At 41.7% G+C, this 26,730-nt stretch overlaps 1 protein-coding gene across 5 annotated transcripts in view; it reads right to left on the bottom strand.

Annotated features, from left to right (window-relative positions):
* Positions 1 to 26,730, bottom strand: part of LOC144502845 (ankyrin repeat and LEM domain-containing protein 2-like) — a 53,866-nt gene that overhangs the window by 5,478 nt on the left and 21,658 nt on the right. For 2 of the 5 annotated variants that reach the window (XM_078227189.1, XM_078227193.1), the window contains exons 2-11: positions 23,462 to 23,956; positions 15,381 to 15,575; positions 13,665 to 13,858; positions 12,565 to 12,753; positions 10,738 to 10,860; positions 10,573 to 10,639; positions 7,293 to 7,478; positions 4,503 to 4,596; positions 3,620 to 3,798; positions 622 to 1,540 (exon numbers count right to left, since the gene is read on the bottom strand). In XM_078227189.1, the coding sequence (XP_078083315.1) occupies positions 622 to 1,540; positions 3,620 to 3,798; positions 4,503 to 4,596; positions 7,293 to 7,478; positions 10,573 to 10,639; positions 10,738 to 10,860; positions 12,565 to 12,753; positions 13,665 to 13,858; positions 15,381 to 15,575; positions 23,462 to 23,945 (2,630 nt within the window). In that variant the 5' untranslated portion in view covers positions 23,946 to 23,956. Of the gene's footprint in view, positions 1 to 621; positions 1,541 to 3,619; positions 3,799 to 4,502; positions 4,601 to 7,292; positions 7,479 to 10,572; positions 10,640 to 10,737; positions 10,861 to 12,564; positions 12,754 to 13,664; positions 13,859 to 15,380; positions 15,576 to 23,461; positions 23,957 to 26,730 lie in introns of all 5 variants that reach the window. The other 3 variants (XM_078227190.1, XM_078227191.1, XM_078227192.1) reach the window with 3 other exon arrangements.

The following is a 26,730-nucleotide window of genomic DNA, read 5'->3' as shown; positions in this document are numbered from 1 at the left end:
TGATTACACTAGGGGACAATACAGTTCAAATTTCCAAGAATATTGCCAGGAATGGAGAAATTCAGTTATGAGGAAAGACTGGATCGACTGGGATTGTTTTATTCAGAACAGAGGAGGCGGAGAGGAGATTTCATCGAGATGTATAAAATGATGAGGGATTCAGATAGAGTGGATAGGAAGGGCATAGTTACCCAAGATGAATGACCAGAGGACGTAAGTTAAAGTTACTGGTAGACACATTTGAGGGGAGTGGAGGAGAATTATTTCACGCAGAGATAACACCCTGCCTGAAACAGTGGTCGAGGTAGAAATCCTCATTGCATCTTTAAATAGCAAGTTTCCTGCCAACACAAACACAATGGGCCAAATAGCCTCTTTCTGCACTGTGAACTTTAAACATTTCTTATATGAAGCTGAGTTCTAATAAGTTGACATTTGCCCTAATAGAGGCTAGTTTCCTGCACCTTAAAATAGATAATGAATAAGCCACACTAGGCTGGGCTAGTTTGATATTTAAGCTAGCTGGGTTAGGTCATATAGTTTTGTTCACCCCCCCGGAACATGGCCCCGATCTCCCCATCATCAATAATACACACATCCATGTAATTATCAATTCCTTACCCAACCAGAAATATCCACTTGGTAGATCCTCTTCTTAAAGAGCCTGGAGTGTGCTTGGGAAGAATCTGCTGTATATCCTCTGGGGATCTGCAGGTGATGCTCTCCAATTGCATACTGGACCTCGAGTTCAGCTTGATGTGAGATGCGCTTGATTCAGGCATTGAAAAATGTCCAGACACCTCCCTCTCCAAAACAGGAGAACTCTCTGTCCTGCAGGCCGAAGTACTGCCATGCGCACAGTTCCTCTGATTTTCAAGCTGTAAAGTTTCTACCTTTGACGTGCATAATGACAATAAATCGGAGATTTCGTCACTACCTTCCAGCACAGGCTGTTGCTGGTTGGGAGTGACTACTGGAGTATCCTCTTTTATTTCAGTCAACACATCAGTCTCAATTAGATCAGCCTTATTATCGTGAATGTCCTGGCTATCTGCAGAACTTTTTTCAGGAGGTACCAATCCTGAAACATTACTGTCCATTAAATCTGTAATTTCTTCAATCGTCTCCGAAAACACATTTCTCTCTCTGTCACCACGTAGCGATAGCTTTTCAAATTCAGCCATGAGATTAGATACGGAGGAAAGGATATCTTTTGACCCTAACCTGGTAAATGAACGAGAACATCGCTCTCCAGGCTTCTCATTACCAACAGGGGAACAAACTCCATTTAAATTAGGCGACATCTCTATATCAGGCTTACTTAAATTGTCTGTAGAATCGATAATGTCCGTTGTGCGTTGCACAGGAAGTATATGGCACCCATTTTCTTCAATGGCACGAGGACTATTTCCAGGTATAACCAATGACCTGCTAACTTTCAACGCAGCATTTTGTCTATTTTTTAATTCTTCTAAACTAATGTCATCATCATCCAAAAAAGCACCGATCGAGATTGAGTTGTAGTATTTACTGGTTTTACCTGCAGGAGAAAAGAAAACGTTCTGATTGCATTTTGCCAACATAAGGATAATTAATTATTATTCCTCATCATTATTCTCTTTTAAAAATCAAGAGTGGTAAGCGTGGGGAACTCACAACCACATGAAATGGCTGAGGTATATAGTGTGGATACCACAAGGGAAAGTCCAGTGCTTGAGGGAGAAAGGAGCAGGGTAAAATGAAGCAGATAGGAAGAGGCTTGTGTTGGGCATAAACACCAACATGGATCGGTTGGGCTGGTTTCAGTTCTGTAAATTCTATGTAGATGTGGATGACTAAGATTAACATTCTTCCCCTCTGTTGAGTGTGACAATTGAAACTGTACCACGGAAACTGCTCTGCCTGAAGTAACAGAAATAAATGCTAGTACTCCCATCATTCCTGAGCTAATCACCAGCAGCTCTGAGGGAGTGGCTGAATTGTCCTGATCTTACCCCTCTTTCCCTGTGTGGAAATGCTTTGACTCCACAGGGTGCTTTCTCCAATCTTTGGGTTGGCAATCTTGCAGTCACAAAAAAACATCGAGGTAGTAAACTTTACTTCTGACTAGGACTGAGATTATAAGTTCACATACTAACTTGGATCTTTGTTAAAGCTCCAAACCCATTACAGTAACCATTAGGTTACAAGCAGCATTGTCGCAAAAACAAAAATACTGTTTATTACTGTTGGAAGTGTTCTTTACGAAGCAAATCAAGTCTATGTCCACACAAGCAAGTTTCTGCTGGAAGTTTTAACTATTTATAATGATGAAAATGAAAAGTGATCTGGATTTGCAAGTAGCAACTTCTGCATAGTGTTGATACCTTCAACATAAGGCCAGCTGCTGCCTCATGAGAACTAAACAGGAAACCAATTTCCTGCTCTTTCACAAAAATGTTTTTTTTTAACCTTCAGCACAGTGTACATACTGTATACTACTAGCAAATACATTCAACCTTTATTGAGGGATCAACGAATGTGTTGAGGGGTGTGGGGATTATTAAAGCTGTTTTACAGTGGATTCTTTATTAAACTGGATAATAGGCCCTTATGGAGGCAATGTGTTTCCTGGGTTTTAGTAAAGGATCTGTATAAATTCAGTCACAACAGCTCTGCCAGTTAACGTACAAGCCTCATCATTTGCCTTATATTTGATTGATGAAATAGACTCTAAATTTGCATTGGTCAAACAGATTCACATATAAATCTACAAAAAGCTTGATCAAAATTATGAAATAACTGGACCCAAATTAAATGTTTGTCATAAGCTTTTTTATTAGAATAAAAAAAACTAAAGGAGTTAACCAAATGGAGGTTTCAAAATAACTCTTAAAATCTTGTGTAGGAAAGTGTTTGTGAAATAGTAAGAGGGCAGAATTCACTGGAAGAAATGTTTTCACACGGGGAGCTGTAGCACAAGTGGCTAATACAAAAGAGTTTACAGAACTTCAAATGGAATTGGAAAAGGAAGACTATAAAAGAACACAATGTTTGACAAGATAATCCAATTGAAATAGCTGACCTAGCTGCAGGCACAGCGATGGTGATGCAGTTTGAGCCGCATACACAGATTTAAGTAGAAAACACCATTGAAATATAGAGGTAATGTACTTCACGTACTTCCACTGGAGTTTAGAAGAGTGAGAGATGACCTGAAGTATACAAGATCCTGAATATTCTTGACAAGATGAATGTGGAAAGGATGTTTCCTCTTGTGGGCGAGTCCAGAACGAGGGGGCACCGTTTTAAAATTAAGGACAGAAATGAGAAGAATATTCTTCTCTCAAGACGGTTGTGAAACTTTGGAACTCTGCCTCAGAGGCAATGGAGGAGGGGTCATTACATATTTTTACAGCAGAGGTAGATAAATTCTTGTAAGGCAAGGGATGAAAAGGTAATCAGGAGTAGATGGAGAGACGTGGAATTCAAAACAAACAGATCAGCCATGATCTTACCGAATGATGGAGCAGGCTTCAGGGGCCAAATGAGAGAAAGATTGGAAGATTGTCTTGGCTAAAGGACAATGGACAGAATTGCCTCTTTTTGTGCTATAATTTCAGGTTACTTTCAAACTTACCACTTGGTGGAGGACTTTTGAATCGATTGCAGATATACTTGTCTCCACTTTCCTGATCGGCTTTTTTGCTCAGATATTCTTCTATTTTTCGGATTCCTTCTGGTGCGGCAAGATCAATAAAACAACTAAGAAATTCCCAGTACTCAGCCCACGGATGCCCCATTTCGTGAGCTAAATCTCTGAAATGAAAATTATTATTGCATTACAGCTGTACTAAGCTTTTAATATTTCTATAGTTGAAGTAAATGCAAGTATTACTACTAGTTAAATAAATTATACTTATTAGGATTAAAGTAAGTTTCAAACGTAGCATACACAAATTATGCAGGTTGTCTAATGTATGTAAAAACGTATAAATGAAACGATTCTGTGTCTCACTGTGAGCTAATCACATTAACTACTCCATTTTTATCATCTGCATGATCCGGTATCTGCTGTGGTCTTTGAGCTAGTTAACAAATTAGACCTCATTGAGCTTCCTCCTCTTTTCCCATCTGAAGGCACCAACTCTTGCTTAGATTGAGCTGAATGGGCCTCAGCGGTGGACATGCGACTAAGAGAGAACCTATCAACTGCTGAGGAAACCGCGACACAGTCTGATACTGTTCAAAGTAATGACCACAAATGTGTAGCCCACGGCAAAAAAACAATTAGGTAAGGGTGCCATGACTGAACCTTTCCTCCTGTCTCAGGAAGCACTCCAATTGAGGTCAACTAAGTCAGTATAAACTTTCATTAACCACAATGTTAAACGTAGCAGGTCAGACAGCATCTGTGGAGAGAGAAACAGTTAATGTTTCGAGTCCATATGACTCTTCTGATTTTATGCAGCTGCATTTCCGCCGTGCCCTTTTTATACTTCGGTTGTGTTGTTTTGCCCTACCTTCCAACTCTCTCGTAGCCTCGTTCAGCATCTGCCTTTTTAATTTCACTTGCTTTCTCTCGGGATGGAGTTTTCCATACTCTTCGAAATTCCTCTGCCTGAATTGAAACAAGAGAAAAAAACTGACTTGCAATACAAATAAACTATATATTTTCCAAATTAAATAAAGTCATCAGTGCTATATGTACTGCAGATTTGATAACCTCGCTATTATGAGGTCATCAGTATGATTTTAGTGCCTTCTGCGAACATGCTGCTCCCAAACTACCTGTGACAGGTTCAATTTCTTCCAGGATAATAGAGGGAGAGGGCAACAGCTGACCACAGGACCAAGATCCGGCTGAATGAGCTCAACTGGCCAAAAATGGTCCCAGAGCTTAACATTTCTCTCCATCACGTACTCGTCTAATGACGATGTTTTGAATGTTTGTTAAGCTGTGATAACTTTGGTGTTAGCTAGTGAAAAGTAAAAGCTTCATAATAATTGAGTTAATTCAGCTCCAATTGATGAGTTGTTAATTAACTTTAAAAAAAAGTTTGGAAAATTCTTAAGCAAACTGTTAAATCTCTCCAAGAACCATTCCTCTCAGTTCTGACAAAAGGTTATCAACCGGAAACATAACTCACTTTCTCCTTCCAGATGCTGCTGGACCTGCTGAGTAGTTCTAGCATTTTGTTTTTATTGTTTCATAACATTACCTTTTCCTATCATAGAATCCTACAGTGCAGAAAGAGGTCATTCGGCCCATCGAGTCTGCACCAACCACAATCCCACCCAGGCCCTATCCACATATCCCTACATATTTACCCACTAACCCCTCTAACCTATGCATCCCGGGACACTAAGGGGCAATTTAGAATGGCCAATCAACCTAGCCCGCACATCTTTGGACTGTGGGAGGAAACCGGAGCACCCGGAGGAAACCCACGCAGACACAGGGAGAATGTGCAATCTCCACACAGACAGCGACCTGAGCCGGGATTCGAACCCAGGTCCCTGGAGCTGTGAAGCAGCATTGCTAACCACTGTGCTACCGTGCCGCCCCTTCATTCTTTCAACTGCTTCCCAGTCCTGATATTATACCCATTAGTGGAGATGTAGGGAGGCAGTCAGCATGACAGAAAAATAATTAATGGCCAATGATCACAGAGCACCACAAGGATGGTTCATTTTGCATAGCAATCTCACAATGATTTCTGCCAAAAAGCTTTGGATTAACATAGATCTATTAAAGCCCAAGAGTCTGTACACATTTGTAAGGAGAATTTTAAGGATTCGAACAAGGAGCCGCAGCAGGCGTTTCAGCTCTTCAAACCTGTTCCACCGTTTAATAAGAAGTCTCACAACTCCAGATTAAAGTCCAACAGGTTTATTTAGAATCACGAGCTTTCGGAGCACTGCTCCTTCATCAGGTGAGTCAAATAAATAAACCTATTGGACTTTAACCTGGTGTTGTGAGACTTCTTACTGTGCCCACCCCAGTCCAATGCCGGCATCTCCACATCATGACTACCATTTAGTAAGATCATAGCTGATCTGATAGCAACCTCAAATCTGTATCCCGCCTACCCCCAATAAACAATCACCCCTCCAATCACCAAGAACCTATTAACCTCCACCTTAAAAATATTCAAAGACTCTGCTTCCATCACCTTTTAAGGAGAGAGTTCCAAAGACTCACAGCCCTGTGAAAAACGTTCACCTTATTTCCATTTTAAATGAGTGACCCAACAATGACTCCTAATTAGAAAATCATAGAAACCCTACAGTGCAGAAGGAGGCCATTTGGCCCATCGAGTCTGCACCGACCACAATCCCACCCAGGCCCTACCCCCACATATTTACCTGCTAATCCCTCTAACTACGCATCTCAGGGACAATTTGTAACCTGGCCAATCAACCTAACCCGCACATCTTTGGACTGTGGGAGGAAACCGGAGCACCCGGAGGAAACCCACGCAGACACGAGGAGAATGTGCAAACTCCACACAGACAGTGACCCGAGCCAGGAATCGAACCCAGGACCCTGGAGCTGTGAAGCAGCAGTGCTAACCACTGTGCTACCATGCCGCCCTTCTATCCTCCCAATTCCATTCGTCCAATCCCAACCCCTCAATCCCAATCCCATTCACCCAATCCAAAAACCTGCAATCCCAATCACCCAATCCCATCCTCCCAATCCCAACCCCTCAGCCCCAACCTCTCAATCCCAACATCCCAATTCCATTCACCCAATCCCAACCTCTGAATCCCATTCACCCAATTCCAATCACCCAATTCTACCCTCCAAATCCCATCTACCTAATCCCAACTGTCCAATCCCAATCTTCAAATCCCATTTACCCAATTCCAACCCCTCAATCCCAATTGTCCAATCCCAACATCCCAATCCTATTCTCCCAATCCAATTATCCCAATCCCAACTGTCCAATCCCATTCTCCCAATCCCAACTGTCCAATCCCATTCTCCCAATCTCATTCTCCAATCCCAACATCCCAATCCCATTCATCCAATCCCAACCTCTGAATCTCAATCACCCAGTTCTACCCTCTGAATCCCATCTACCTAATCCCAACTGTCCAATCCCAATCTTCAAATCCCATTTACCCAATTCCAACCCCTCAATCCCATTCTCCCAATCCCAACAATCCTAATTCTAGACTCTTTTTCTTAAGGAAAACTCTATAAGTACCATCAGAATAGTTGCGACATATGAACATGCGTTATTGAATTACTGTATATTTGGACACGATTTATATTTTAAAAATCTATTTTAAAAAAGGGAAACTTGCCTTGGATGGGGGCATGGGTCCCGCAAATGCTCGAACTTCCATAACTGGATCTTTAGGATTCCCAGAATGTCTGAATAAAGGCGTACAATGCAACTTAGCTGACTGATCAGGTGACCAGGGAGAACCAATAACAGCTGGGCATGAGTTATCAGTATCTCTTAGCAATGGTACATAATATCGATCTGAAACAGAATAGCAGTAGTTCAGTTCTGGCAACAGTGACTATTAGTAGATGTCGTAACTGATCATCCTAAAACAGAACAAGATACTTAAAAATAACAGAGGTGGAAGGCAGCCAGCATAACAGCAAAGCAGCTAAAACTGGGAAACAGAACAGAGGCAGCTCCATAAATTATGGTCTTTATGCCAAATCTTTCAGATCATCAGAATCTTTAAGGCAGCAATTAAGCCACATGGATAAGTTACTCTCTGCTTTGATAGAAAGCAGTTCTACAAATTGGAGCATAACTTGAGTTTGATTAGATTATATAATTTGTAAGAACTAGTCTTAACATGCTGAAATGTACAAAGTAGATCTGTTCAAGATAGAATCTGCAGAATTAGCACCACCTTCTGGAGAGACATCAGTACAACTAGATAGTAAGCCCCATTTGTTCAGAGTTCCCATGTCCTAAACACAGCAAGTTGACAACTCTCAGTAATCTGAGAGAAGGTACATCACACACATTTTGGGCCCGATTTTACCGTCACGTTGCACCCGTTTTCGGGCGCAAAAACTTGCTAAAGTCGGGTGTGAGGCGAGTAGCGTAATCCATGCCCACCTCTGTGCTGGTTCCCCCTTTTCCAAGGTCCGGAAATGGCCACAATCAGGACTGCACCCGAAACAGGCATGCATTTAAATTATTTTACCGTCACGTTGCACCCGTTTTCGGGCGCAAAAACTTGCTAAAGTCGGGTGTGAGGCGAGTAGCGTAATCCATGCCCACCTCTGTGCTGGTTCCCCCTTTACCAAGGTCCGGAAATGGCCACAATCAGGACTGCACCCGAAACAGGCATGCATTTAAATTGCACGCCCAACTTTATCAGCACTTCCCCCTTTACCACCATGTTCGCCCATCCAGAATCAGCACAAAACAGACATGCTCCATAAAAGTCCGATTCGGGCGCTACAGTTAGTGAGGAGGTAGGTGTCTAGCGTCCAACGGCTCTCTGCTCGAGATCAGGAGGGGGGGTCCCGCTGCCACTCTGCCTGTGATCAGTGGGGCAGGAAGGGGGGTCCGCTGCCACTCTGCCTGAATCAGTGGGGGGGGGAAGGGGGAGGGTGGATCACTATGTCTGAGATCAGTGGGAGGGGAAGAGGGGTGGGAGGGGCCTGCAATCGGACTGCGTGGCGGGGAGGGGGGGGGAGATAAGAGGGTTAGTAATGTTGTGGGGGTGGGGCAATGTCTGTGGGGGCCGCGGGAGGCATTATCCGGCCCGGGAAGGATGCGGCAGAGGAGCAGCATTCTATCATTTTTTTTCTGCGCATGCGCAGTTGGAGGCGCCGATCGGAGCTGCAGGGTTTCGGGCACAATAAGCCCCGTCCACAGGCTTGTGCAGCGCAATACGGAATTGCTGATATTTTTTCAGGCAGAGTGTGTATGGGGGCGCCTGAGAACGGGTCTAAAAGTCGGATCTGAAACAATCCCAGTTTCAAGTCCACCCAGCACTTAGAATTAAAGTGGTAAAATAGGGCCCTTTGTCTCTAGCTGAAACCACATGACCATATCCCAACTAGAACTAACTACATTTGGCAATTGTCTGAAAGTGAGGAAATACTCATGTTGTTTGGGAGTGCTTTCTAGAAAGTTGTGTGTTACAAAGATTCTCTTTTTCCTCCAACCCTCCATAAACACTGTGCGGTATCAGGGATGATGTGGAGATGCCGGCGTTGGACTGGGGTAAACACAGTAAGAAGTTTAACAACACCAGGTTAAAGTCCAACAGGTTTATTTGGTAGCAAAAGCCACAAAAGCTTTCGGAGCTCTAAGCCCCTTCTTCAGGTGAGTGGGAATTCTGTTCACAAACAGAGCATATAAAGACACAGACTCAATTTACATGAATAATGGTTGGAATGCGAATACTTACAACTAATCAAGTCTTTAAGAAACAAAACAATGTGAGTGGAGAGAGCATCAAGACAGGCTAAAAAGATGTGTATTGTCTCCAGACAAGACAGCCAGTGAAACTCTGCAGGTCCACGCAACTGTGGGGGTTACAAATAGTGTGACATGAACCCAATATCCCGGTTGAGGCCGTCCTCGTGTGTGCGGAACTTGGCTATCAGTTTCTGCTCAGCGACTCTGCGCTGTCGTGTGTTGTGAAGGCCGCCTTGGAGAACGCTTACCCGAATATCAGAGGCCGAATGCCCGTGACCGCTGAAGTGCTCCCCAACAGGTATCAGGGATGACAGGGAAATAAGCCAATAACAGTGACTGGCTGAAGACACAAGGAAAGTTATTCAGCTTAGAGGCGACTAATTAGGCAGGATTCTACTGAGGCTAAAATCAGACAGGTTTACGAGAGAGCGGGCAAACTGCTCCTCCAGATTGCCACCCAAGTAAAGCTGAAAATGACTCCTTAGTTTACTTCTTTCTCTTAGCAAATTCCTTTGACCAAAACTAAATGAACTGCTTGAACCTTTCAATACACATGGCACCCAATACAGACACTGCCACAGCAACAAACCTAATGCACTTTCATCATGCAATAAAGATATGTCATAGGATAAATTTTCCAGTCCCATCCGCTGTGGGAATTGTCACGGGCAGAACGGACAATTTGATGGACTGTTTAAAAGTCTGTTGACCTCGGGCAGGAATTTCTGGTTTTGGGGTGGGCATGACCAGAAAATCCCGCCCAATGTCATCATAAAACTAAATGTAAACATTTTGAAAATGTAATTTAGAAACATCCAAATGGTAATCTGCGTTAAAGGGGAAGGAGTACATCTGTTAAATATACTCCCCATGCCTCTGTTTATAGTCAGAAGTACATACATTGCTGTTGGACAGCAATACTGTAAGAGTTTCACATAGCACTACCATTTTGGCTCTCCAACACTTCTCTGTCGCTCCAGTGACAATGCAACCCTCTCATAACACCTCTCATCATTTTAATGGGGCAGCTCCTCAGACTCTCCAGAGATTTGATCAAGAGCATTTCAATGGAATAAGACCCTTCACAGATACAAAGACTGCAGCATCATAACATCATTATTACAGTGAACAGGCACAGCATCCATTTGATTAAATCTTTAGTCCCAGAATGACTAACCTTGTAAATACTCGCGGATCTGTTCCTTTAGTTCCTCAGATTTATTTTTACTCCTTTCACAGATAACCTGTACAATTAAAACAATAAACAACCATATTTATTTTGCTAGTAAAAGAAGCTTAAATTTAGCATAATTTAGGGAAAAAATAGATACTAAAAACTTACCTCCATGGGAGTTAGATCATACTTGTTCTTCGAAACTTTGCTGGTATCAGGATGCGAGCATAATACATTAACCACCTCTGCATGGCCAAACTTACAAGCAAAGTGTAAAGGCGTGTCAAAACCCTGAAAGTAAAAGTAATGGATTTTGGCAGGGCTTTGATACATCAGATGTTTTCTAAATATTTTTGTAATTTAACATGGAAGACCAGTGTATCTGATTTCAGTTTATAAAATCCTACAATTCCAGATTATGGAGTAAACAAAGTTGTTGATTTCAAGTGTTTTAATTGTGCTTTGATGATTATTAAAGCACTAAAAGAAATACATCTTTCCTTTAAAAGATTAATTTGCCCTTTTTTGCATTTGCTCACAGAGTTTAATCAATGCTGGCAAGGCTGCCGTTATGGCTCATCCCAAGCTGCAAAGGGAAGGTGGTGGTTTGACTTCTCCTTCAATTGCTACCTTCTTTCTGGTTCTGGTGTTCCCAAGATGGTGTCAGGAAGCAAATCTCATGACAATGTGGAACACTCAACAGTGTATGTCCAAGTGAAACGCGGAGAGGAACTGAAATAGGATGATGCTCCAAGGGCATTACTGCTTTCGTCTATCTCACAAGTACAAGACATGTGATGGAGGGTGCAGTTGATGCAAGCCTTGTGATTGTTACAGGGCATCTCTAGATAATACACACATACAACAATGGTGCACTGATGTGAAGGAGAAGATACAGAGTTCAGTAGAAGGGCAGTGATCAAGAAGACTAGCCCGGCCAGGGTGGGCTTTGAGTGCTGTTGCTGGTCCAGTGACTCAACAGTCCTGGGCTTGAGTTTCCCCATTAAAGGTCACTGGATAATTAGCAGAAGTGCATGTGTATGATGTGGACAATTTTAACATGTTAAAAGCACTACATAAATGCAAGTTGTTGTTGACAAAACCAAGCTTGACTGCTATCTACAAATGGTTTGCTGATAGCCATTGACTAGAAAACACAAAGAACTGACAAATCTTCATACAGACTGACTTTTTAAAAATTTGAACTGATTGGCTTCCTAGGCCATTTCAGAAGGCAGTGAAAAGTCAATCATATTGCTGGTGGATGTGGAGTCACATGTGGCCAGGCCTCCTTCCCTAAAGGGTATTAGTGAACCAGATGGGTTCACCATTACCGAGACTAGCTTTCAATTCCAGATTTTATTAATTGAATCAATTTAATGAATTGAAACTGCCATGGTGGGATTTGAACCAATGTCCTCAGAGCATTAGCCTGGCCCTCTGGATTACTAGTCCAGTGATATTATCACTTTGGCACCAGCTCCCCCAGCTGCTTGTGTTGTTTCAATCCCAGGTCCAACATAGAGTTAGATTATTGCTTGTGTTACTGTACCCTCACCATCATCATGGAAAAAATAATGAAATATGACCTTCAACTAGATGTAATAACTCAGGCATTTGGAAAGACAATCTATTTTCTGTGTATTACAGATATTTCTGTACTGGCACTGATGACATTTTGAATTTCCAACAATAATCATATTTTTGGGTCCTTTAAGGCTAGATGGCTGTAGAGATTTAGATAGCTATTTCCAATAGTTGAAGACATTGCTATCAACATCTAAATTAAAGTTTATTTATTAGTCACAAGTAAGACTTATATCAACTCTGCAATGAAGTTACTGTGAAAATCCCCTAGAAATTCAGTCAGCCAGATAATATGCGAATAATGGGGTCATCTTTAATTGCAGGCAATACCCGCTTGTTAATTTATTTAGAGGCTATTCAGAAATGTAAGTCACAGCAATATTTAGTGGGAAAAAATGTAATACCAACCACTTTATCAGGTGTGTTGAGATAAAGGTCAACTATGTATTTGATGCGATTTTGCAGCATAACTTCATTATCATCTGGATACATCAGCAGCATAAATTCAGGGTTCTCCAATGTGTCCAGTAGAAGCTGGCAAATTTGAGGCTGATTCTCTTTAGCAGCAACATGCATAGCATTGTACCGACATCCTTCCTGCAGTTTATACACAAAATATATTTTACTTCTCTGAGGAAATGTATTTTCTTATCCTCTATCTTATAGTTGTTACCCTTTGGGTCTCCTCCCTGGTTCTATCCCGTGCTCCATTCCCTTGAATGGCAGTAGGTAGATAACTTTCTTTCAGAATTCCACAACAAATTGGATAAGCAGATTCCAGGAAGTTCGGAGCAATCCGACTGATGCCGCTTTGTATAAATTTGACGTCTGAACACCCACCCCCCCGCCTTCTAAACAAAAACTCAAACCCTGTTGGGTGTCCATGTAATTGCAAACTGATTTTTGTCCTCACTCTGAAATATGTTTCCACATTCCCCCTGACATAAACTCTTCTTCCCAATGTGTGTAAAGAAGAATTAGAAATGTCAGTCATCTAGATCAAAATCATCGCAGACATGACACAAGGATGAGTATGTCAAGGATGTGTGCAATATTTAGCAGTTCCTAAGGAACAGAAGAGTCCTATTCTATCTAGTTTGGTTAAACGTTTTTGAATGCTTAAGAGTAACAGACCAGTGAGCAAGCAAAGAAATACTGAATCATAAAGGCCAAAGCGAGACAACCCCAGCTAAGACCAGTTTTCAATGAAATCCACACAAACCACAAAATACCAACATCACCCATAAAACCAAAACCAGCAAAGTGGCTGTAGAATGCAGACAGCTTTCATTTTCAATTCTAGGTCCAACATACTGTCAGGTTATTGCTTCCAGTAATCACTACACCAACTTGTTTTTTTTTTAATTTGAGCCCCTCCCAATGTTTCATTCTCTTAAAATCTTAATTCTTTGTTTATGAAGGCAATTTTCTGCAGTGTTCAAACTACTCAATGATAGGGTGTGGTAGTGATAATGCACTATACAAAGCAAAATACTGCTTCCCCAAACCTGTAGAACTGTAGGGTTATCTCCAGATCCAATTAGGTAACGTGGATTACTCCACACAAGTTCAAGAAAAGCAGTCTTGTCTCCTTTTTCAACGGCCTTCCGCAATTTAGATGTTAAGTCCTGAGAACGTGGGCTTTTAAAACTGTTGGCTCGCTCCCTGTTGGTGCTTTCCACTTCTATAGAACTTGCTCCATCTGGCAAAAAGACACAAATAAGCAAAAAGACTTAACAAATGTATGACTTTGATTGGAAGAAAAGGCAAATGTCTAAAATGTTTAAAGCATTCAGATAGGTAGGCCTAAAAGGTAGGGATATGTTCGGCACAACTTGTGGGGCCGAAGGGCCTGTTTTGTGCTGTAGTTTTCTATGTTTCTATGTCTATAAACCCACAATACTCTACTGGAAAAACTCATTTTTTGTTACTGCTTGTTACACTAATTTAAGATGATTTAAATGGTCAAGTTATTGCAGCACCCTTTTGGTTAGGTTTTAAGTCCTATAGTAATAGTGGTGGAAAGGGAATATCTTAAACATGACTCTATATATAAACAGTAGGCAACTTGACAATGAAAGGACAGTGAATGATAAAGTTCCATTTTAAGAAAAGGCTGACATGCTGTTTTGAATGGTGAGAGAACATTTCTGACCAATCTAAATTTTTTGCAATTATCAGCTTGTAGGATAGTGCCAGAAGAGGAACAGGATCACTGAGTTTTGCAAGATAAACCAAAAAATAAACAAGAACAAATCCTCATTTTGTTCTTCCATTAGCAGAATCCAATCCAACCTTCAAAATTCATTAACACTTTTAACTGGGAACCATCCTTTATCCAAGTAGGATGCCTTCATTGAAGAATCTTTTGATTTTTCCTGTTTTCCCCGACCTAAAGGGTTGTAGGAATGCTGACCCCTTCAAATTCCCAATTCTACGTTTAAAAATTTGGGCAGTGATAGCTGGTCGCTTTTGGAACATGGTGACAGCAGATTAGCCTCAACCTGCCCTCAGCTGACAGTCACAGTTTCACTTTCCCAACTGAGATTCCCGGAGAGAGAATGGAACCCTTGGCAGTCTTGTTTATCCAGGAAAGGGGGTAGAAAAAAAAATTAATTCATTTTACTCCTTCACATCACACTTGTGCAATCTGTATTAAAGTATATACTTCTAGTAGTAGTGTTTAATGATGATGCGTTATGAGAAAGAATGGATTCCTATTCAAAGCAGCATTTACTACATGGTGGCACAGTGGTTAGCACTGCTGCCTCACATCACCAGGGAACCGGGTTCGATTCTCAGCTTGGGTCACTGTGTGTGCGGAATTTGCACGTTCTCCCCGTGTCTGCGTGGGTTTCCTCCGGGTGCTCCGGTTTCCTCCCACGGTCCAAAGACGTGCGGGTTAGATGGATTGGCCAAGCTAAATTGTCCCTTACTGTCAGCGGGACTAGCTAGGGTAAATGCATGGGGTTATGGAGATAGGGCCTGGGTAGGATTGTGATTGGCGCAGACTCGATGGGCTGAATGGCCTTTTTCTGCACTGTAGGGTTCTATGCTTCTACTACAAGTTGCACTATGCAAAAATCATCAGTAACTGTTGGTCTACATAGTCCAATGTCAAAATCTAAAGTTATTAAATACAATACCATTTTCTGGTTTAGGAAAGTCAAAGGAGAAGCACGAAATTCCCAAAATCCTCAAGAACCAAACTGACAATAGTTTACCTCTGTTACACAGCACACTAGCTTTCAGCGGAGATATGCACGCAGATGACTTGCTTGGCGAGGGGTAGTAGTCGCAAATACCTCTGGCAAACTTTTCTGCATCTTCTCGATTAGTGAAAGCTTTGAATCGAGATCCTTTCATCATCTTTACAGCTTGAAGAGCTTCCTTCTTGTCCAAATATACATGCACTTTTTCTGTTTAGGAAGAATAGGAAACAATTACAAAAAAGGGACAATGCTCTAGTACAAGAAACACCAGTTACAATAACCAACATTGCCATGTCTCAGAAACCATCTTTACTGCCATCAGGAAATTGGACTGGGGAACCATTTCCATTCTGGGATTTCCAAACATTTTAACATAATAATACAAGTACACTATTGCAAAGCCCAATTTAAAAGTCACAATATTTGTCTGTAGTTACTCTTTTGCTTGGTGACATTATAAATGGCCAATTACCTTTATAAATAAAGGATAGGAACTTTAAAATCAAAAGGTGGGAGGGGGGGTCACATAATACAAGCTCAGGAGCAGCTGCATTTTCACAAGCTCAGCTTTAATCCATTTATTTATCCTGATGCACAACCCATAATTACCCGATCCTGATGTGTATAATCTGTGCTTTGTTCCTGCAAGATCCTGGCTAGATTTTGACAAAGGGGAGATGAGTTAAGAAAATCCTTGTTTGATCAAGGCAGTCGGAGACAGCCACAGTGGGGCCCAGATCACAGTGACGCTCTCACTGGTGAGCGGGCCTACGCTTCATTGAGGTTGTTGGCATGGAGATGACGGCTGCCATTATGAGTGAAGTTGTGGGCGATGGTCGCGGCTGCCCGGCACAGATTTCTGGTGCTCATATTAATAAACTGTAAGATATCCGAAAGAGAATGGATGAAGCAGAGAAGAGAATCCTGTCAGTCAAGAGGGTAGATTCCTTGTGAAGGCTCATCATCAGCTTGTCGAACATCCTGGTTAATTCAGGGAAATGGGCTAGAAAAGGTGCATCCGTGCGCCCGGTCTCCTGAGAGGAGCTGAGGATCAATCTCCGGCTGAATTTGAGAACTGGCTGCCAGTCTTTCTTCAATTGGAGATTAGGCTGGTTGGAGGAGTAGGTCGCCTCCTTCAATGGGGGCAACAGTGTTCTGTTTCTTGTGAAGTTGTGCTATTCTGTTCCTGGTATCCTTCCTGCGGAAGTGTATGCTGAAAGACCGCGACTGGCATCTTGGGATAATCCTGATGCTCCTTTCACTTTGGGGTTTCCTTTCTTTTGCCGGGCAGGTGGGGTGCTGGGATTGGCTCTGATTTGTTATAGTTAATCCTAGACAATTTCTTTATCTTGTCGGGAGGAGGAGAGTAGCAGCTCTCCCCAAGATACCTTGTGGACGGGTGTCTTGACGATTGTTCTTCCTCTTGTCATTTGTGTTTCCATCGTGAAAAACGGTTTAAGTTTGCCAGTGATGGGAAGCCTGATCGGTGGCTCTGATATGGCTGGAGAGGGGGGAGGTTTATTGTGTTGCGAGGCTAGGAAAGGTGTACGAATCCTTGGCTGTATATGAAAGCGTGTTTTGTACTGATGACAGTATCCTGATGTTCCCCTTTTTCTAGGTTATCCTTTCACTGCTTGGAGGTCCTGGGATACTGAGTTAGGCCCCAGTTAGTTGCATGTTACCCCATGAGAGGTCCCATATATTGTGTCGCTCTGTCTCTGTTATCTTGTGGAGGAGGGTGTGCACCAAGGGCCATGCACTCGTGGTTTTACCCGGTTGTCCCCCACTCTCTTTGGTATCCTTTCTTTATCTGTACAAGAGGAGGCGTTGCAATGATTAATAATTGGTGAACCATTTGTATGAATATTTGTTGGTCTTTTCTGTATGTTTGTGTGGAATAATGATTACTCTGTACTGTACTAGATTTTGGGATTTTTTGCATTTTGTGGTAAAATGGAAAACTTTCAATAAAACATTCTTATGTTTAAAAAAAATCAGAAAGCAGGAATTGGAATAAACAAATTATACAAATTGTTGTACACTTGTAGACAATAGTCACCTTGTGACTCCATGTGGATAATTTCCAGCAGAAGAATTGTTGACCTGCCCTGATGTAACATGAGCAAGCTCACCTGAACAGAATCATGACCACATATCAATTCTTTCACTGACGTTTCCATAGCTGTTCAAACGAGTAACAGATAACTCACTTTGCTGTTGTCTCACACACATTGGCACACAGGACATACCACATCAGTGCTTCTGATGCTCTGGTTGCTCCTCATTGGTTTAATCATATGGGTCAGTTGGTGAAGGGAATTATAAATCTCAAAAGTACTCTCCCACCATATCCAGGGAGAACTTCTTTGGCCCAGCATCAAAGCTGCAACTGGCTCCCTTCCATGCGGAAGCAAGAGAGAGAGCTTCCCTATTCTACATAGGCAGCTCCCTGATACAATCAACTCACTCAAACCCAAAGTGCAATCTTGGTGTTAAAGTCAGACTGTATGCAGCTCAATCAGAAATCCGTGCAGTGAAGAAATGTTTGTACAGAGAAGTATCGAGGAAAGTTAGTCTCCCTTCCCTTCGAGAAAGGTTTCCCTGACTGAGGGAGGAAAAGATCCCGAATTCATAAAGACCTAACTCCTCCCCGTGATACAAACCTTTCACTGCGTCTGGATCCTATATATAGTTGGATTATTTTCTTTCAGTTCATTTCTTACCTACTGCAGCACTCAAAACCACACCAAGATTTTATGCTGGAGGTCACATTATACTTCAAACCACAACAGCATTTTATTAAACTGAAAAGGATGTGACACTGTACTGCTTCAAAAGATATTTCCTTCTATTATGAATAACTGACATTTTTTAATTGTTGAGCTCCCCCTCCCTTTATCAATGAAGCGTACAGGTGACTTGTTCCAGTAAACAAATGATTATTGCTGCATTCTCAGTGTTTCCATGAACTGATAGAGAATTGTGATCCTTCTGCAGTGATCGCACTGAAATGAATGGGATTTGTTGCCAATCACTTGTAATATTCAAGGGTAAATGTCCCGGACCGCAAAGATGAAAAGGTCTTAGATTTGATTAAATATTAAAGGAAATATTGTTCATGTAAAAGTCTCCTTCAGTGGATTGATGCCCCAAGGCCTTGATCCTTGCCTTTCCAACCCACTTCAGATCCATGTGCCAGAACCTACCTTCGGATCTAAACAATAGCCTTAAAAGGGACAGACCAGATTAATAGCCAAAGATTACAGCTGTGCCCCAGATTTCAAACAATTAGTGAAAAACATCTTTGCCATTGTCACGATTTTAAAAAAATATTTACTTGGATAGTCAGAAGCTTTTTCCCAGGGTGGAAGAGTCAATTATTAGGGGGCACAGCTTTAAGGTGCGAGGGACAAGGTTTAAAGGAGATGTTCGAGGCAGATGTTTTACGCAGAGGGTGGTGGGTGCCTGGAACTCGTTGCCGGGGGAGGTAGTGGAAGCGGATACGATAGTGACTTTTAAGGGGCGTCTTGACAAATACATGAATAGGATGGGAATAGAGGGATATTGTCCCCGGAAGGGTAGGGGGTTTTAGTTAAGACAGGGCAGCATGGTCGGTGCAGGCTTGGAGGGCCAAAGGGCCTGTTCTTGTGCTGTATTTTTCTTTGTTCTTTGCGTCAGTGACTTTCCTCTCCATTCTTTACCCCTGTTGCCCTTTTCTACTTCCCTCTGTAAGGCGTTATGGAGTTGAAACCTGTCAAGGTGGCCATTTAGCCTGGCGTGATGTGGAGTATCCCTCGGTTCAGGCCAGCCTCAGCATTTTGACCACAAGTAAAATTAAACAATCAGCAAGGCTTTTCAAACTGAAATGCCCCTTTTCAGACTGAACTGCAAGTAACAATGTGTGAGGTTCTTCAACAGCAGTGGCTATGTTTTATGGTATTTCAGTGATAAACTGCATTTGAATTTGCCCAATGGTAACAAGCTGTAAGGGTCAGCTGACCCAGTAAACTATGTTACCAATAACAAAACAAGGATGTGGTCAGCTGACTCAGTATAAATAAGAATCTGTTGGGAATCGTGGGGAGCTTGGAATGGCTGAGGGTGAGGCCTCAAGTTTTGGAGTAATGAAGTTTCTTTATTAAACTTTTTTCTTTGATTTACAAGTTGGAGTAAGTTTGTTTTATTTTATTGCCTACAACTGAAGAATTCCTTCTGGAGGATCAAGACAGACTGCCATTCCTCCCCTTCCTACTGGTACTGCTTCGTTTCATATCAATTTACCACTCACAAAAAACTTCACATAACAAATGCAAGTGTACACATAGGCATCAATATGTAAAGCAAAACTTAAAAACATAGAAGCAGATTTAAAAGTCCAAGATAAATAGCAGACAATAAAGCAGAAATCGATCACTCATGCCCTCTTCCCCACATTAATACACAGCACAATTTCATGTTTGTGTGGCCAAATTCAGTCTTTACATTCAAGCATAGAAATCCTTCAAAAATAACATGGTGGGTATGGTGTAGAGAATGACCAGCACACAGAAGGGAGTAACAGGAATCAGTGATATTTGAAGTTACTAGCTCATACTGCACAAAACTGAATCAGCCCCTATCTATAGTTAAGAAATACCTCCATGGCAGCTTTGCTGATTAAGGAGCCAATTCAGGAATACAGCTCAGAATTTAAGACTAGCAAAAGAAAATAGATTTTGAGAGAAATCTGGCCATTAAACATAGGATATTACACTGACTTAACATCCAGTCACCTGAAATTTGTACTCGGATGACAAAAGGTCTTTGATTTCAGTAAAATATTCTGAGGTGCTGAAGGCTTAGCTTGAAAAATTGAACCCTCACTGTCGGTGTAGAATTCCCTCCTTGGTCTAGTCTGTTGCCTCAAGTGTAGCAGCGTATGTGCTGCTAACAGCGGCATGCTGATTCCTCGTTAGGATGCGGCAGACAGTCATTAGGTGCCCACTTATTCCATGGGAGTTGCTGAGGCACCAGATAAGCTCATTTTTTATGGCAAAACCCACCCCATGGAGGTGTAATTCCTCTTCTGGGAGGCCATTCCAGAAGGTGTATCTGCCACCTTGTTCTTTCAGTTGACCTTCTCCTGCGTACCTCACAAGATAGCAATGTGGATGTCAAAGTGCCTGGGTTCCTGAGTTATGATGGCAATACCAGGTATGGCATTGTTAGGGTTGTCCACAAGGGTCATGCAAGATTTTTTTTAAAATGTTGACTGGTTGTAGCATGCTGACTGCCACTTGGTCTCAACAGAGCAGGGTATTGGACCAATAGCAAGAGGTTTCTAAGACAATTGGAGCCCAGGCTCTTCTGAGACACATGAGCACAGTTGGTACATGGTCATATGCAGGTGTGAATGTGACCTGTAGCCAGGAACGGGCTGCAGCTAAAACTCTGTCAAACCAGTAGGCAGACACAGGCTCAGCGAGAGTGAAATCTCCTAATCATTGCAGTGGTGTGGAAGACTGACCCAAAATACTTTAAATGTTGCATAATATCAGCAGGAGGGAATATTAGCAAGACGGAGACAGAATTTAGGTCTTACAGTGTAGGCAGTGTAGTCCAGAGCGTAAAATGACTTCTTGATGTCAAGGGGAATCCAAGAATTTGAAGCCACACTTGAAAGATGATACAGGTCAAGGTTTTTCCCACAAGTTACAGATCAGGAAAGAAGGGGGAAAAAAAGCAGCAGATTCTGGACAGAATGAAGCTTCTATTCCAATGTACTCTAATTCAGAAACATGGTTTAAATGTCTAGTGAAGTCCAAAATTTGAAACCAAATGAGAGAAAATCCACAGCCAAGACTTTGAGATATTTAACAGATTTGGCAAGATAGGTTGGGAGATGACTTTAAATCATCAGACAGAGGCTGTTTAAACTAACAACTTGAAAGTTGAAAAACCCATTTGACAGCTGAAAACCAAAGCCCCCTGAGCAAACAGAATCCCTGCCAAGGCAGAGATCTGGGTGACCACTCAAGGGAAATAAATTAAGGAACACCCAAACTGGGGAGGGAGGTCTAGCACCTGGCAACTCTATAACAGTGAGGGAGGGGTGCTGGGGAAGCTGCAAGAGCTGGTGCAGGTGGGGATTTATGAGGAGGCAATTTTGTACAAAATTCAATGATCGAGAATACGGGACAAGCACATTGCTAGATGCAGACAGCCCATGACACATGCCCAGCACCTCAAATACAGGACAGTCCCAAGAAATCCAGGGCATTTGGTCACCTTGGCAGAGATATGCTCCTGGCATGGCTGCACAACCCCATATTCCTCATCAGAGAACAACAGCGCATGCTGGGATCTCAGGAATTTTGCGCTCAAGATTATATTTAAGGAGAGAGACAAGTCTAATGGTAGTAATGACAGAGGCGTCTCTCTGCTGTCTGACATCATTGCATGATTGTCCACAACCAACAGCCAAGGAACTCCTTCCAGAGTTGCAATGGGATTTTCACTCATCGAGAGGCTCCATAGACATGATTTTCACTACATGGCAAATTCAAGAAAAGTACAAGTACTAACCACTGTGCATGGCCTTTTTCCAGCCTACAAAAGCCTTTAACTTGTCAATTGTCAAAGCTTATAGAGCATCCTCCTCAAATTTTTTCTGACCTCAGGAAATTTGTCACCGTGTCCTGCCTACTCCACAATGACATGCAAACTGTGATCCTCACTAATGGAACCACCACAAAAACCTATCTACAGCATATTAGCCACAGGCATGGACATAAACTACAGAACAGATGGGAAACTGTTCAACCTATGCCGTATTCAATACAAAACCAAAATCACTTCCAACCTCAGTCATAGAACTTCAATATACAAAAGACACTCAGAAGCTGAGTTCCAGATCATCATCAACTCCTTCTCTGAAGCACATGAGAAAATGGGCCATTCACTAAACTCCCATAAAACCAAGGTCCTCTACCAACAAGCTACCACAGCCACCCCTGTCGATCAACAGAGATCCTGGAAAATATTTTCTTCATCTTGGGAGTCTCCTCTCGATAAGATCAGACATAGATGACAAAATTCATCATCGCCTCCAATCTGTCAGCTCAGCCTTCATCTGACTGAGGAAAACAGTATTTGAAGACCAGGATGTCAAACCTGAGACCAAGGTCATGGGGACAACAGAAATGCTTTCGGGATGTTCTCAAGCATCCCTGAAGCGGTCAAACATATCTGCCAACTCATTAGAGACCCTGACTTCAGACTGACCAAAATGGAGAAGGCTCATTGAAACTGAGATGAGGATGAACTACTTCTCGCAGAGGTGGTGTATTTGTAGAACTCGCTGTCCCACTGCACAATGGAGTCTGAATCGTTAAATGGTTTCAAGAAGGAAATGGATACATTTCTAATTTTAAAAAAAGGATGAGGGGATATGGGGAACAGGTGGGGAAGGATCAGGGAGAGATCAGCCATGATCTGATTGAATGGCGGACCAGGCTCGAAGGGTTGAATTTGCTAGGCTAATCTGCACCTAAATCCTATGTTCCTATGAAGGCATCAATACATTGAAAGGCTTCGTCAGAAACATGCAGAGGTGAAATCAAGGCATCAGAGGAAGTGCACAAATTTCCAAACAATCCATTTTCACAACCCTCCAAGCATTGCCTGCCCCACGTGGCTGGGTCTGCAGATCACACATTGGATTTATCAGCCATCTCCAAACCTATTGAACCAGAGTAGAAACAAGTTATCCTTGATCCTGAGGGACTGCCTAAGCAGAGAAGTTCAGAGGACAGAGGTCTCTATCCCATTATTTTCACCTGCATTTGAAACCAGCTCGCAGAAGCATATGGAAAATATTATAACCCACTGCACAATCCAGTACCTTCTTTCAACCCTGCTCAACAGTTGGGTGCATATAATCCTTTAGGAGATGGACTGGTGATCTTGAAGGGAAGAGAATTTTATGGCATTCCAAAATTGAACTTTGAGATTCCACTCAAACTATGATCAATCATACAGTTCTGATAAGGTTATTCTTGTAACTTATTCTGATAAGGTTATATGTGGCATAACTATAAATTTAAGGGACTCACCATTCCTGGACAATATGTCATCCCAGACTGGACAAACCCCATAATAAAGTGAAGCGGTGGCAGTTGATCCTCCCGACACCTGCTCGGTGCTGTTCTGTAAATCACGCATCTCTACATCTTTCGACAATGCTGCCTCATCTGGAGGGTTCAGTCCCACGTCATATCCAAAATGACCATCTCTGTTGGCACTGGCATTTCCAGATGGATGGGACCCGCCAGAACATGCAGCAGAGCTGCTATCAGACACACCCGAGAAGTGGCTACACAATGCATGATCTTCAGGTTTTGCTGAATCGGTGGTGAATTCAGCTGGCCTATCTGCTTCTCCCCCTCCCTGGTGCTCCAACAAAACCTGCGCTAACTTCTTCTCAAAAATGAAGCGGGTTGTTGAGGTTATGGGTCCATAGTTCAATCCAGCATTGAGAATTTCTTGTCTGAGTTCAGTAGGGGTGAGCTGCTTCAGTCTCGTCAAGATAGCTTCCATCCTGTTTTCACCTGCAGAAGAGAGAAAATATTTTTTGAAGAAACTCAAAATGCCAGTCATAACATTGCTCTTATAAACTAACAATGAGTTCGAGATAACATCTTCAAACTTTCACACTTTTTACTATTGTGTAACATTTGATCCTTTGTAGTGATTTTCTTTACAAAAAAGCTCCATGTGATATGTAATAGTATTTCAGAAATTTAGCTGCTGTCCAAAATAGCAAATCCAAGAACTAGATGTGTAGCTTTCCTCCAAAAAGCAGAGTAAAATTAGATTGTATTTTTGTCCTCCCCATTCCCTGCCCTACCTTACAATAAAACAAATGCTATTCAGCTCATCATTTAATGCAGTAGTTAAAAAAAGTATTTTGGTTATAAAAGCAAAACACTGTAGATGCTAAAAAATTGAACTAAAAACAGAAAATGTTGGAAATAATCCGATCAAACAGCATCAGTGGGGAGAGGAACAGAATTAATGTTTCAGAACGACGACCTTCAGTCAGCAAACAGGCTTGCTCAAATATACAGACATGTTAAATGCTATTTTGTCACCAACACCTTTGACACCATGACGCAACACACCTCATTGTCTGCAACATCGTCTCATAAACATCAACAGGACACAGCATTTAATGAAACCCTTCTATATATGCTATTTCACATTACCATAAATTTCTTCCTGAATGAAAAAAAATCTAAGACATTACTGTATAAAGTTAAAATCCAACAACAAAAAGATAAGACCTGAAAATATTTCATAGAATAATGCAACTCAGGTGGTGGCCATTTGGCCCATCATGACTGCACCAGCTCTTTGGCAGAGCTTTCCAACTTTTCCCACTCCCCTGTGCTTTCCCCTAAGCTGTGCAAATGTTTCCTTCAAGTATCTACCCAATTCCATTTTGAGACTGGACAATGAATCTGCTTCCTCCACCCTTTCATTTGCATTTCAGTGCATTCTACATTATAACAACCTGCCGTGTAACAAAATCCTGGTGCCTCTGATTCTTTGCCCATAAATCTGTATTATGAACAATGTATGATTTTTATGTATGTTATATACATATATATGCATGTGTTAAGGTATAAATGGTTTCAGTTTTTCATTTAGATTTTGTTTATGAACCTTGATGACCGGGAATCTGGAGAGACTTGTGAGAATTGTAACTGAGGTTTCAGGTCTGGGTTTGTTTGCATATCCACATTTTTAATGAGATCTTACAACCTCTGAAGTGAAAAGGGGTTAAAAGGGGCTGAAAGTTCAGTGGTTTTGGAAACAAAGCACCGAGTAGAAAAGCTTTACTGTTGCCCAGCGACTGTGATCCAGCGAGACAGACATAGAGGAGTTCAGAGAGGAGTTCAGTGTGTATGTCAGAGAAAGAAAACAGAGATTAGAAGCTCTCTTGACAAACATCAAGGCTATTGGGGCAATAGTTAACTGAATAATCAGTCACGGGACTCAGTAATGTGATCAGTTTAGCCTAGATGCTACAAGAAGACTGAGTTTAGGGAACAAATTTGTTTTCTCAGCAGTTGAAGAAACAATGAGTTTAGCGTACAGTTTTTTGGGGTCTTGGGGAGAGATATAAATTGAGTAAGAAGCATGAAGTGAATGTTCAGGAATTCAGCAGAAAGCAACGTTTCCAGCAGTGCCACCCCTAAATGAGAAGTCTATGTTAAGCTAGTGGTAACTCTTCACCGGTTTGTGTGTGTATAAAAATATTGCTGGGGTAAAAGAATAATGGGAATTTGAATTGCCGTCTAATGTTTGTATTGAAATCTTTCCAACATTTTTGTCCGATGTAATATTACTCCATTTTCTTGTTTTAAAAGTTAATCAGCAGACTCCTGCGAATTTGTTCAGTAACTTGCCTCCACAGTTTCCAAAATAAAGTTAGAGTCCAATAAGCCAGATTTCAGTCTAAGATCAGATTTGTTCAGTATTACCAGCAGCAGGGGTCATAACGTCTGTGTCTTCTGGTTACCATCCTCCTGTCCAATTTTCTTCTTATTTACCCTATCTAAACCAATATTTTGAACACTTCTTAATCAGGCTGGTCTTAGGAGAACAAGCCCAGTTTCTCCAGTCTCCCCTCAAAACTGAAGCTCTTCATCCCTTGTATCATTCAAATAAGCTTCTTCTACAACTTCTCCAAAGCGTTGACATCCTTCTCAAAGTATGGTGTCCAGAAGTAAACGTAATACTCCAACTTAGGCTCTAACCAGTGTTTTATCAAAGTTTAGCTTTTGTACTCAATGCCTCTATTGATAAAACCAAAGATTCCACGTGCTTTTAAACAGCTTTTGCTTGTTTTATTTTCCAGAATTAATGCATCTGAAGATTGAATGACATGCATCATAAGTCAGCTGTCTTCAAGGATCCTTTTCCACAATAACTGTGAATTAAATGTTCATCTCACAAGATCACAAACTGCCTCTAAACATGGAATATCTAATATAGTTTTTGTCCACCCACACTTGCATCTTTTTTAAAAAAACTGTTTGATATTCCAGACTTCCCAAAACAAAATTGCTACCTACAATGGATCCTTTATCTTAGTGTCATGGAAATTCTCTTTTTTTAAAGAGAAATGTTTTTGTGCATTAAAATACATTTCTGATTCTTTTTGTATTGCAATAAAGGGAGTCTGCAACCTTTAAATGTGGGTCCTAGGAGTAATCTCCTACAGAAGGAGGTTTAAAACAACATTGAATCATAAATCGCTTCTAACTTTTCAACTGATCTGCGATTTAACTATTGCCTCATCTATACATTTGGCACT

The sequence above is a fragment of the Mustelus asterias genome, chromosome 13 (genome assembly GCF_964213995.1).
Source record: "Mustelus asterias chromosome 13, sMusAst1.hap1.1, whole genome shotgun sequence".
Classification (NCBI taxonomy): Eukaryota; Metazoa; Chordata; class Chondrichthyes; order Carcharhiniformes; family Triakidae; genus Mustelus; species Mustelus asterias.
Note: the sequence above shows the minus strand (reverse complement) of the source record. Positions and strands in the feature narration are given on the sequence as shown.